This window comes from Phaseolus vulgaris, chromosome 11 (assembly GCF_051622355.1).
Source record: "Phaseolus vulgaris cultivar YP4 chromosome 11, ASM5162235v1, whole genome shotgun sequence".
Classification (NCBI taxonomy): Eukaryota; Viridiplantae; Streptophyta; class Magnoliopsida; order Fabales; family Fabaceae; genus Phaseolus; species Phaseolus vulgaris.
Window position 1 is genome coordinate 19,420,224 of NC_143508.1, and position 12,977 is coordinate 19,433,200.

Here is a 12,977-nt window from a genome sequence, read left to right on the forward strand (position 1 = left end):
CGAAGAAAAACGTGTGGTCGCTTTTTAAATGTATCACTTCTGACCAAGTCGACTATGTCATGCATGAAATACACGAGGGGGTATGTGGTACGCACTCAAGGGCAAGAACGATGGTTGTTAAGGTATTACACGCAGGTTATTATTAGTCGACCGTACAGGGCGATTGTACTGCTTTTGTGTGAAAATGTGTTAAGTTCTAAGAATATGATAGCTTGTCTCATCAAAGGTTGGAGAACCTTCACTATATTCTCTCCCCATGGCCATTTGTGAAATGGGGAATGGATATTATCGAACCGTTTACTCCAGGAAAGGGGCAATGTAAATTTCTTTTGGTGGAAATAGACTATTTTACCAAGTGGATAGAGGTCGAACCCTTGGCGACCATCACAACACGGAATGTCCAAAACTTTGTATGGAAAAGCATCATGTGCCGTTTTGGAATACCACATGTCATCATCACCGACAATGGTCGAAAATTTACCGACCGAGGACTGACTGAGTTTTACGAAAAGCTTGATATTAAACATATCACAAACTCAGTGTAACACGCGCAAACCAACGACCAGGCCGAGGCTGCCAATAAAATCATTCTTAATGAATTAAAGAAGAGACTCTGATGGAGGAGGGCCAAGCACACCTACCCAAGGAAGCCAAGGCCCAAGCCAAGGAGAGCGTCTAGACCAAGACCAAGGTGAGCGTCTAGGACGTGAAGGTGAGCGTCTAGGACGTGAAGGAGGGAGGCTATCCATGGAGCTAGACCGTCTAGGCCCCCTTACAAGATCAATGGCCAAACATGCTCAAACACAAGTAAATGAAGCCACGGATGGAAGAGAGAAGGCTTTGTATATGTTTGCATAAAGGCCCATTAGGGGTACTTAGTAGATAGGATAGTGTAGAAAGCACTTTTGATGGAAACATTCTAGAATCTAGGGTTGTGTGGCCGGTCATTGCACATGGCACATGGCTTAGAATTTAGATTTAATTTTGGTTTTCTTTTCCTTAGAATTTAGCTTAACATTTACGTCCAAGATAGCTTATAAATAGGAAGGCTATCTCATTGTATTTTTCAAGTTTAATTGAGTAAGGTTATGCTGCCATTTTTGTGCACAAGCTTTACTCAAACACCATACTCATCATGCACCTACAAGACCAACACAACTCCTAGGAGGGTCTTGATCATCTCACCCATTGCTTCCGCACCTTATTTTCTACTTTGATTCAAGAAGAACACATGAAAATGCCATCAGACTCGACTCAGCTAAAGATAAATGGACTGAAGAGCTTCTCGAAGTCCTATGGGTTTACCGATGTACACCACAATCTACAACACAAAAAACCTCGTATAGCCTGACTTATGGGACAGAAGCTATGATTCCGGTTGAAGTCGAAGAGTCCTCTCTACAACGACAAATTCTTGATTTGAACCTTAACAAAGAAAGTTTGTTGGTCGATCTCAACCTAATCAACGAATTTAGAGACAAATGCAGAATAAGAGAAGAAGCATGCAAGGTTTGAGCCGCAAGAAGGTATAATTCAAAGGTAAAACCAAGAAGTTTTCAAAAGAGAGATTTGGTCTAGCGGATGCGCAGCGATGCTCAGAAAAATGAGGGCAAGTTCTCGAGTAATTGGGAAGGACCTTTCCACATTTTAGATACAGTGGTTGGCAAAGCCTATTATCTAGAAGTTTTATCAACCAAAACTGTACCGAGAACGTGGAATGCCACGCATCTCAAATTCTATTCTAGTTATTCTCGCCGGTTGACTCGTTTCACCGGTTGACTCCAACAGCTGCTTTGGCCCTTCAATCTTGCCTGAGAATCGTGCCTTCTTGGTCAAGAAACCTCTCACCTGCAAAGACAAAGGGGTGCCCTAGCGGTCGTTTGCACTCCGAGGCTCAAGTCAGTATTAGGGCAAAGAAACAATAAGTGTATAAAGTATTTTTAGTCTTAGAAACTGTGTACCTTGCTAAGGTTCTTAGCACCCTTTATATAGGTTGAAACTAGGGTTTACCCCTATTCTGTTACCCTTGTCTAGGGTTCCTTGGAGAATGTCCTTGTGTCGCTATCATGTAATCTTAGCGTAATCTGGCATATAAGACATCTCTTAACTGGAGTGCAACGACTAACAGAATGGTCGTCTGGGTACCAATTTGTGCACCAAATCTCTAGGGCCATCTGTTATGTGGGTGCTCTAGGTATTCACGTGCCATGCATGTAGCTTCCCTTTGGAAACCCTATCCCTAATCGACCTTAGTGCCTCCAAGGTCTATTTACTCGTGTCACGCCTGAATGTGCTATGCACACCACCTTCATGGATCCCTCGTGTCTTAGGGCTTCCTCTCATATCTGATGTTTTAACTGGTAACTAGTATAATTTTGGGCCCACCTTACGTGGCCCAATATAGTTGTTCAGACCACCGACGTCTGATTTCTCCCTCTGTTGGCGAGGTCTGATGTCGATCCCTGACGTCGATGTCCGAGGACTAGTCGGTACACAAGCCCCCCAGTCTCGAGCTGTAACTCGTTTCAGCGAAGAGACTATTGAGTGCTCAGGTGGCTAACAACAGTTTTCAGGGTAGGTGATAACCCAGTAAACCTTAACTACCTTGGGCCAATGTACGTTTTAATCAACTGATGGCAATATAACTGACAACCTTATCAACGTAATGCATTTGGAAAGTTTTATCGCTTTTCTTACACATCTTCCCCCAAGATTAGGGGTGACCTGAGCATCTGACTCAAGGCCTATCTCTACACCAAGTCTGCCCTTAAATGGCATTTGGCAACTTAGAGTATCTAACTTGAGTGTTGGCTTACACACTAAGTCTACTCTTAACACCTTTGTGGTGCAACTCTACCCCTACAGGGTTATCTTTGTTGGATTTAAGCAAAACAATCTTAGTCATGGCTAGCTACGATTCTGGGTACCCGAGTTCAGAGTCTTCTGAGCCTGGGTCGTTCCATCTGAATCACCTTACTGCCCCCAAAGGGAGATTTTACTGGGGTTCGCTATCAACCTTACTGCTCCCCAAAGGGAGATTTTACTATGGTTCGCTATGAACCTTATTGTTTATCGACCTTGGCGTATGAAAGCAAGGGAGATGTCTTACCTGGAACCATACTCTTCTCGACCTTGGCATTCCCACACAAGAGGGAGGTTCGCTTACTGACCTTGTCCTTGCCGTATAAAGGCAATGGAGGATTTTAACTGGGAACCATACTGTTCAACCTTGGCGTTCTCACTCAAGGGCGAGGTGTTCTCTATAAATCATCATCTCCCAATCTCGAGGCTTCTAACCCAAGCGAACGGTTCGTAATTGACCTCATCCTTGTTGTACGAAGTCAAGGGAGGATTTTAATAATTGACCTCATCCTTGTTGTATGAAGTCAAGGAAGGATCTTAATAACTGACCTCATCCTTGTTGTATGAAGTCAAGGGACAGGTCTGAATAACTGACCGCAACCTTGTTGTAAAAAGTCAAGGGACAGGTCTGAATAACTGACTGCAACCTTGTTGTAAAAAGTCAAGGGACAAGTCTAACTAACTAACCTCATCCCTGTTGTATGAAGTTAAGGAAGGATCTTAATAACTAACTTCATCCTTGCTGTATGAAGTCAAGGGACAGGTCTGAATAAATGACCGCAACCTTGCTGTAAAAAGTCAAGGGACAAGTTTAAATAATTGACCTCATCCTTGCTGTATGAAGTCAAGGAAGGATCTTAACAACTGACCACATCCTTGCTGTATGAAGTCAAGGAAGGATCTTAATAACTGACCTCATCCTTGCTGTAAAAAGTCAAGGGACATGTTTGAATAACTGACCGCAACCTTGCTGTAAAAGTCAAGCGACATGTTTGAATAACTGACCGCAACCTTGCTGTAAAAAGTCAACGGACAGGTCTAAATAACTAACCTCATCCTTGCTATATGAAGTCAAGGAAGGATCTTAATAACTGACCTCATCCTTGTTGTATGAAGTCAAGGGACATGTCTTTAACGTTTGAACCATATTGTTCTCAGCCTTGGTAAACTTGTGCGAGAGGGAGGTTCACCGAGGAACCATACTATTCCCGACCTTATTGCATTACTTCAAGGAAGAGGTTCATTAACTGCACTGTACTCATACTTTTCAACTGAACAACTTGAAATTTTATTTCGGTGACCTCGTTAAAAAAACCTGAAATAGAACTTGAGGCTTGGCGCGTTCCTCGTCCGAGGAATGGCTCCATTGTCTTGAATTTCTAGCCGAAAGGTTTCATCGCCTAACACTTCTATGAACCTGTATGGTATAAAAATTTGGTGTTATACTGCCCTTTACCGTCGAGTTACGGTAGGACATAATCATTTGTGATTCTTGACACATGAGTTCTGGAAAATTTGTCAGACTTGACCTTTATTGTATATTGTAGATAGTGAACTAGTACACCAGGTAAGTTCCCAGGAAAGAGAGGTAGGTCACCAACGGACGCGCTTAAATACCAAGTCTTTCTTCGCCAGAACTTTCCTAGACATGTACTCTTACACTACTACGCTCTATCTCCAGTGACAAGAATAACTTCTCTCCTGCGAGAGATCGTGATCATGATAACAATGTCACAACAAATTTAAATGATAATTAATCGTTCCCGTCATCTTCAGAATAACATGATAAAAATAATAATCATTTATCTTTGGGAATAACATCACAACAGATAAAATATTTATTTATCTTTTATCTCCAGAATAATATCACAAAAAACAAAATATCTCTTTGTCTTTTATCTCCAGAATAATATCACAACAGATAAAATATCTCTTAATATTTTATCTCTAGAATAATATATTACAACAGATGAAATATCTCTTTATCTTTTATCTCTAGAATAATATCACAACAGATAAAATATCTCTATCTTTTTATCTCTAGAATAATATCACAATAGATAAAATATCTCTTTATCTTTTTCTCTAGAATAATATCACAACAGATAAAATATTTCTTTGTCTTTTATCTCTAGAATAATATCACAACAGATAAAATATTTTTTTATGTTTTATCTCTAGAATAATATCACAACAGATAAAATATTTCTTTATCTTTGTTACCTTTTCTGGGCTCACCAACATCTGAGTCGAGCTCACGACTCACCTCTTGTGCCCAAACACCGAGATGACCTCCCCCAAACACTTGGGTCGAGCTGACGAGCTCTCCTGCATGCCCTCCGTCTTACCTGCCACTAGGTAATCATTTACTCACGGGGTGCCTATACTCGAGTGGCAGTACTGACACCAAGCTAGGTTGACTTACCTGTGTTGTGCTTAAGCAAATCAATAAACAAATCAATCCCACACAGCACCTATGCTCGTACTTATGCCGAGCAAGGTCGACTTACGCCAATTCAAATAAATCAATAAAGTTAAATTCCTCATCTTTCAAGAACAAACTTATCACACATCGTTCACAAAGAAAGCATTAGGCTAGAATATCTTAGCTGAAAATACAACCCGAGGTTTCCCACATTCCATGCTCGAGGAATGGCTTCAAACGGTCAGCCTTGGCTTCTTCGTTTACTCATTGGAGGACTCTCATCGTCTCCGTGATTTGCTGCAAGGTGGGGTCCTTGCTCCCTTCAGATCCCAGTTGACCATCCTCGTGTTCCTCATCACTCAAACACAATTGTGGATGGGATCAGGTTTTACCGGGCCCCACGGTGGGTGCCAAATGTTCTCGCCGGTTGACTCGCTTCGCCGGTTGACTCCAACAACTGCTTTGGCCCTTCAATCTTGCCTGAGAATCGTGCCTTCTTGGTCAAGAAACCTCTCACCTGCAAAGACAAAGGGGCGCCCTAGCGGCCGTTTGCACTCCGACGCTCAAGTCAAGTAGTTTCAGTCTTAGAAACTGTGTACCTTGCTAGGGTTCTTAGCACCCTTTATATAGGTTGAAACTAGGGTTTACCTCTGTTCTGTTACCCTTGTCTAGGGTTCCTTGGAGAATGTCCTTATGTCGCTATCATGTAATCTTAGCGTAATCTGGCATATAAGACTTCTCTTAACTGGAGTGCAACGACTAACAGAATGGCCGCCTGGGTACCAACTTGTGCACCAAATCTCTAGGGCCATCTGTTCTGTGGGTTTCCTAAGTATTCACGTGCCATGCATGCAACTTCCCTTTGGAAACCCTAGCCCTAATCGGGCCTTAGCGCCTCCAAGGGCTATTTACTCGTGTCACGCCTGAATGTGTTATACACACCACCTTCATGGATCCCTCGTGTCTTAGGGCTTCCTCTCATATCTGATGTTTTAACTGGTAACTAGTATAATTCTGGGGCCCACCTTACGTGGCCCAATATTGTTGTTCAGACCACCGACGTTCGATCTCTCCCTCTGTTGGCGAGATCCGATGTCAATCCCTGACGTCGATGTCCGAGGACTGGTCGATACAGTAGTTGATAAAATTTAACGAAAATAGTGTACTCTTTCCTCACTCAATTTTTTTATCCCTAAGGAGGATTTTTGTCCGAGAAGGTTTTAACGAGGCCCTTTAAAATTATATTCTTGCTTATTTATATTATTGAACAGGGATTACTCAGAAACGGCTACTGCTCGAATCTTAGCGATCTGTATCGGCCCTGGTAACTGACCGAACCATTATCACATTATCGCCCCGAGAGATTAGAATGACAAGAGTCTTCACTCCCACTGGATTCATCGAGGATAACCCATTGACCAGCTCAAATAATTATCGCCCCGAGCGATCAGAATAGCAAGAGTCTTCACTCCAACTTAATTTATTGAGGATAACCCTTCGATTGGCTTAAATAAATATTGCCCCGAACGATCAGAATAAAATAGGAGTCTTAACTCCAACTGAATTTATCGATAATTCTGTCTCGATCGATACAACTTATCGCATTGCAACTTAAGTTATCAAGAATAACTCGGCAAATATGAACCACTATCGTTGAACATGATCAAGATAAAATAAGAAACTCCAATTGAATTCATCGAGAAGACCTTCTCGACCTACACACTCTATTGTTAGAATGTATGGCTAGAATGAGAGGGGGGTGAATTGTTTAAAGGGGTTTTCACAAACTTTTTAAGCTAGAATGAAATTCTTTGCAAGAAACCAGATTAGGAATTCAGTTAGCCAAGAAACAAAGCTCAAAACAGTAAAGCACCAGAAAAACAATCGGTTGTTTATACCAGTAAAAACAACAGCAAATGAATTTAAAGAGTTTAAGGAAGAGAGAGATGCACAAACAGTTTATACTGGTTCACTCTTAAACCAAAAGCTACATCCAGTTTCCCAGAAACCACTGGGGAATCCACTAAGTAATCAAAACCAGATTACATACAACACACCACCAAAGAACTGACCTTGATCCCCTCAAGAAACACACTTCCTTTGGCTCAGCACACACACGAAGAATGTTGATCTTGACAACCTCAAGAGCACACAACCCTTTTTGGCTTTACAACACCAGAATGTACAAAGTATTCAGAACAAATTACACTTGTTACAGAATGAACTGAAATCAATACAGATGTAATCCTATTCCACTCTCTCTTGATAAACCAAAGCTCAAAGGTGGAAACTCAAATCTTTGAAAGCAATCTGTGAGAAACTCAAATCTGTTTTTCTATCTTCTTATTTGTTATAAAACTCAAACAAACTATTTATAGCATTCAAAGAATGGTCAAAGCATTTAAAGCAGGAGCGTATTCTATTATAAAATCATTTAAAGCTCACTTAACTAACAAAACTGTTTCTGTTAGGATTTTCAAACAAACAATTGATTGAAAGTGTGAATCAATCGGTTGTTTTGGTTTGACAGCAAGTCAACCAACCAAAACAGTTTTCAACCTTTTTCAAAAACACCTAAGTGTAAAACAATCGGTTGTTTCGACAAAACAACAGGTTGTTTTTCACTTAGTTTGAAAAACACTTTAAACTTAAAAGATTTGAAAACACTTTAAACTTAAAAGATTTTAAAACACTTTAAACTTAAAAGATTTGAAAACACTTAAGCTTTAAATTCAACAAAGAGTGGATTACAAAGATAAACTACCCCAGATCCTACTCTAAAACACCATAGCAACTTCAAGCAACTTCAGCCTTCCATCAAATTCTAGGATTTGGATTCTTCAAAGCTTTTGATCACACTTGATTAAACATCTATCCCTAACACAAGAGTTTTCATTCTAAACCCATCAAAGGCTAACTCCTTGACCGGTACAAATATCTATCATGATCAGAGTAATCAAAGTTCTCACTTCAAATTCGTCCAAACTATCTTTTCATTAATTAGAAATTGTATGGACTCAATAAGTTTCTAATGTTTTAAGGCTCGGTCGACTAGGTCTTCTAAAATGTCATTCTTGACTCCAAGTACCAATCTCGTCCCAACAGACGACGACTTCTAAAGAGAAGAGGCCTTATACATTGACCATCTTATTACACCACTTCGATAATATGAATTTATTTGGATTATTAAAATTCAAATTATTCCTAATGCTCAGCTTAGCATGCGACATCTACAACTCAGTTGTTCAAGGAAACCTATAGGCTCGGTTAGCCATTACTAATGTTTTTGAAAGCATGGAACACTTTAGTTATAAAGTTATTGAAGACTGTTCACGTCGGTTGACTCGAGACGCCTTCGTACCCCTACGTCACTTCTACGTCCAGAGTCCTTGCGTTCGCGTGTGCCTTTCCTGTGATGAACACTTGAAACACAAAGACAAAGGGCGCCCTAACGGCTGTTTGTACTCCAACGCTCAAGTCAATACTAGGGCTAGGAAACACTGAAACTGTATAATCTTGCTATTGTGTGTGTGTTTAACGGCGCAAGAGAATTCTCTCTTGTCAAGTTTGTTAACTTACTATTTATAGACTGAAACTAGGGTTTCCTCTTTACCTGAAATGGGCCTTTCTGATGGGCGGACCCAGCACTGTTGTTACCTTACTCATGGTCACTCGTGATCTAGGCTTCTCCCTTACTGATAACTGGTGTGTGATCTGGGGTCCACTTCTCGTGGCCCAAATCTACTGTTTGGATTTCCGATGTCCGATCTCTCCACACTGTCTAGTGGAAAGTCGGTACATCCTGAAGACCGATGTCTAAACCACTCTTGGCTCCTTGACGCACGTGTTTTGCGAGGTACTGGCCTGCGCTGCTCGTGGGACGGACCCGCTTACGTGGCATCAACATTACCAGTGGTTAGTCAACACCCGGAGACTGGTCGATACACAAGCCCCCTTAGCCTCGAGCTGTAACTCGTTTAGCAAAGAGGCTAAGTCCTTGCCCTAGGTGATCTACGTGGCTCTGTGCGACAAGACGTAAATACGGCGCCAAAGTGACGTCTTTCTGGGCCTGTCTTATTTGTGCACACGTGTCTTTGATCAACGACCAGGGTTTAACGCTGTTTACGCTTCTTTGTTTGCTTTGAAACTCTTGAAAACACACGCGTCTAATTGCTTGTTACATCATTCTCCGAAACTCTTCGATCGTTTCACCTTCTTCCTCAAGCATTCTCGCGCTTCCTTTACGCATTTCTGCATTCTCTCGCTATCGACCGTAGGTATGAACCCTGATTCTCATTCACACCTGTTTACTGATTCTGGTTCTGGATAACTGCCAATGTTACTTAATCTCTGTATTGATCACCTTCAGTTTCTGGGTTTCCTTTGTTTCAAGAAACCCTAAACTCTGGGAGGTGCTGATTCTTGTTATCGTAATGTCGCGTTTGCGCGTTCTACTTTCGCACATTTGCATACGTTATCTCTGTATTTCTTCTGAACTTTGTTTTTTTTTTTTTGATCGGCAATAACAAATAAATAAATTTTGAACCACTTCAGGGGTGGTTCAACCCTTATACAAATTGCTCACCACCAAATACAACAACAGACCGTCAAAACAAACAAACCAACTCCTTGCCCTTACTTAACCTAGAAAGAGAAAAAACTTCAAGAAACTAACCTCAAGCACTCCAATGGTTCCAAACACCAATCAGAGAAGGAGAAAGAAGCTAACCTGGAATTTATAGAAACCCAGGACCAAACCTTTACTTGTACCAGCGCAAAAACTTCATACGCATCAACCACTCCTCTTTTGAAAATTATTGTGTTCCTATGACTCCAAATTTCACTAACCACCCCTATCCAAATTGTGTTCCAAACAAAAGAACCCGTCTTAGAAGGAAGAATCAACCTGAACTGATCGAAGTTAAACCTTGGCTCAATATGAGCCACAAACAGAACCCCAAGCCACCTGAAGCATAAACACCAAACACGCCAAGCGAAAGTACAACCAAAGAACAAATGACTACACGACTCTTCCTCCTTCCGCACAGAACGCACCTCAAGCTTTCTAACTGCACCCCTCTTCTACTAAGATTAACCCTAGTAGCAAGCTTGTTTTCCAACACCCTGCAAGCCAAAAGAGCTGCAGAAGGCACAGCCTTACTCCTCCAAATCTTACTAAAAACCGACACAGAATCCGCCTCATTGTCCTTCCTGATAAATTTGTAAGCTGAACTTACTGTAAAAGATTGTAGATCCCCAACCTTCCAAACTCAACTATCAGCCTCTCCTGGGGCCACCCCAACCCCAACCAGGAGCTGACCCAACTGCTCCGCCATCGGATTCTCCCACTCAAAGAAAGACCTTCTCCAAGCTAGTTTCCAAACCCATCTTCCATTAGACCAATACCCACACTCCAACAATTTTGCCTCTTTGTTAGAGCTAATAGAGAACAATCTTGGGTATACATTTTTCAACGCCTCGCCCTTCAACCATCTATCCTTCCAGAAATATATATCCTTCCCATCACCTACTTTCCAGTCAAAACTGTCTTCAAAACTTCTCCCCCACCCCTCCGTCGACCACACTTCCTTCAAATCTTTCCACCAAAGAGAGCAACTCCTATCTTTACCCTTTACTCCCAGAGATCTCCACCCACCAAACTTAGACAAAAGAACTTCCTTCCAAAGACCGACCTCAACCGAACCCAACCTCCAGATCCACTTCCCCAGCAAAGCCAAGTTAAACAGCTTTGGGTCTATGATTCCTATACCCCCAAACTCACGAGGCTTACACGCCAAGTTCCATGAAACCCAAGCAATCTTCCTTCCGTCTGCACCCCAACCCCAAAGAAAGTCCCTTTGTAACCTGATCAACTTCCGTGCCACCCCAGCAGGCAATTTGAATAACGACATAAAGAATAGTGGGATGGAAGAAAGCACTGACCTAATCAGACAAATCCTCCCAGCCATCGACAAACTTCTTCCCTTCCACCTGCTTAATCTCGCCTGCACTTTCTCAAGCACCCCGTTCCAAAACGCGCCGCGTTTATGACTCCCTCCAACTGGCATTCCCAGGTAAATGAAAGGAGATACCATCGTATCGCAATTAAGAATCGCTGCGAAACGCTGAAGTGTGACCTGGTCCATCCCCATTCCTCCGATCCTGCTTTTCGCAAAATTAACCCTTAACCCCGAAGCGAGCTCAAAACATTGTAGGATCGCCTTTAAGTTGAAAACGCTTTTGGTATTCGCTTCACTGAAGAACAAGGTGTCATCCGCATATTGTAGCACATTTACCTTTACTTTATCCTTTCCAACCTCCGAACTATCAATCAACTTATTTTCTTCTGCCACCCTTGTCACCCCAGCTAACCCTTCCGCCACAATGAGAAAGAGAAAAGGAGCAAGCGAGTCGCCCTATCGAAGGCCCTTTCTGGGAAAGAACTCCCTAGTTGGACTTCCGTTCACCAAGACAGACACCGAAGCTGACTCCAAACATCCCTTTATCCACCGAATCCACCGGTCACAGAAACCCAACCTCCTTAGCATATAGTACGCAGGCATGGTTTTGAGCGAAGAAAAATGGGCTATGTTAACTGATATTCTCACTCGTCTTCACGGGATTTCCAGGGACATGGGCACTTCTCTTCAGCACGCTCGCACCTTTGCCACCGTCGCGTCTTCACCCGTTCTTTCCAATCCTGGGGTTTCGGTCCCTCTCACCGTCGTCCAATCGTCCCCCACCCCACTCCCTTACAAGGGTAAAGCGGTGGTAATCGAGTCAGACGAGGATTTTTCTGAGGGGCCAATCTGCAAGAAATCCAAGCCTACGTCGGTGATGGTTTCGCATTCTTCTTCTTCCGGTCACTCTGTTTCACCTCGGGGTCGCACGACCGATGATTCTCTGCTCCCTGATCTTGGTGGGACTGGTGCTCCTACTCCTCCTGTCCCTGAACTGCCCCTTGTCTTACAGCACGTCGTCAAGGGCTTCCAACAAGGTGTGACTACGAATTTGGACGAGGCCGCTGCGAGGGAGAGACTAGGCTTCAACTTTGGGGCGCTTCTCGCTCAGTTCCACGCTCTACTATCCAGGGCTGAATCAGAGAACTCCTCGCTAGCTCGCTCGTTTGCTGCTCGTAAGGCTACTCTGAGAAAGGAGTTGGTTTATCTCTCGAAACTACTCCACGCGAAGCGCCAAGATGTTACTGCATTGGAGGCAAGGGTTCTGTCCCTGCGGGTTCGTGTCTTCGAGCTGGAAGAGGCTGATGAGGAGTCAAGGTCCAAGATTATGGGGCTTGAACAAAGGTCCGTCAGTCGTGAGGCGCAGCTGGGTCGAGCGGAGGCTGAGCTTCATCAACAAGCTAAGATGTTCGAAGAAGCGGAGGCTGAGCTGACCGGGGATGTCCTTGACGCCTATGATGATGGATTCAGAGACGCCCTTGCTCAAGTAACTTGTGTGCACCCTGGAATGGATATTACGCTCTTCCCTATATCGAATTGTGTTGAAACTGGGCATATTGTTCCAAGGGTCCTTCCTTGATTTGTATTTGGCTAATGCACAAACTCTTTTATCTGTCTGCAACTTTTACTTCCCGAACTCATATTTTGTTTTTATTTCTACATTGCGAACTGCTTTTTTGACTCTCATAACTGCTTTGTCATGGTGCCCTGCGCCAAGACATATCTTCTAG

The 12,977-nt window shown here is 42.8% G+C and overlaps 1 protein-coding gene across 1 annotated transcript; it reads right to left on the reverse strand.

Moving 5' to 3' along the window:
- Positions 1-9,949: 9,949 nt before the first annotated feature.
- On the reverse strand, positions 9,950-11,382 carry LOC150023100 (uncharacterized). The gene is made up of 3 exons (XM_090297711.1): positions 10,649-11,382; positions 10,343-10,498; positions 9,950-10,253 (listed from the first exon to the last, which is right to left on the reverse strand). The coding sequence occupies exons 1-3, from the start codon at positions 11,380-11,382 to the stop codon at positions 9,950-9,952; spliced, it is 1,194 nt and encodes a 397-aa protein (XP_090153837.1).
- Positions 11,383-12,977: the final 1,595 nt, after the last annotated feature.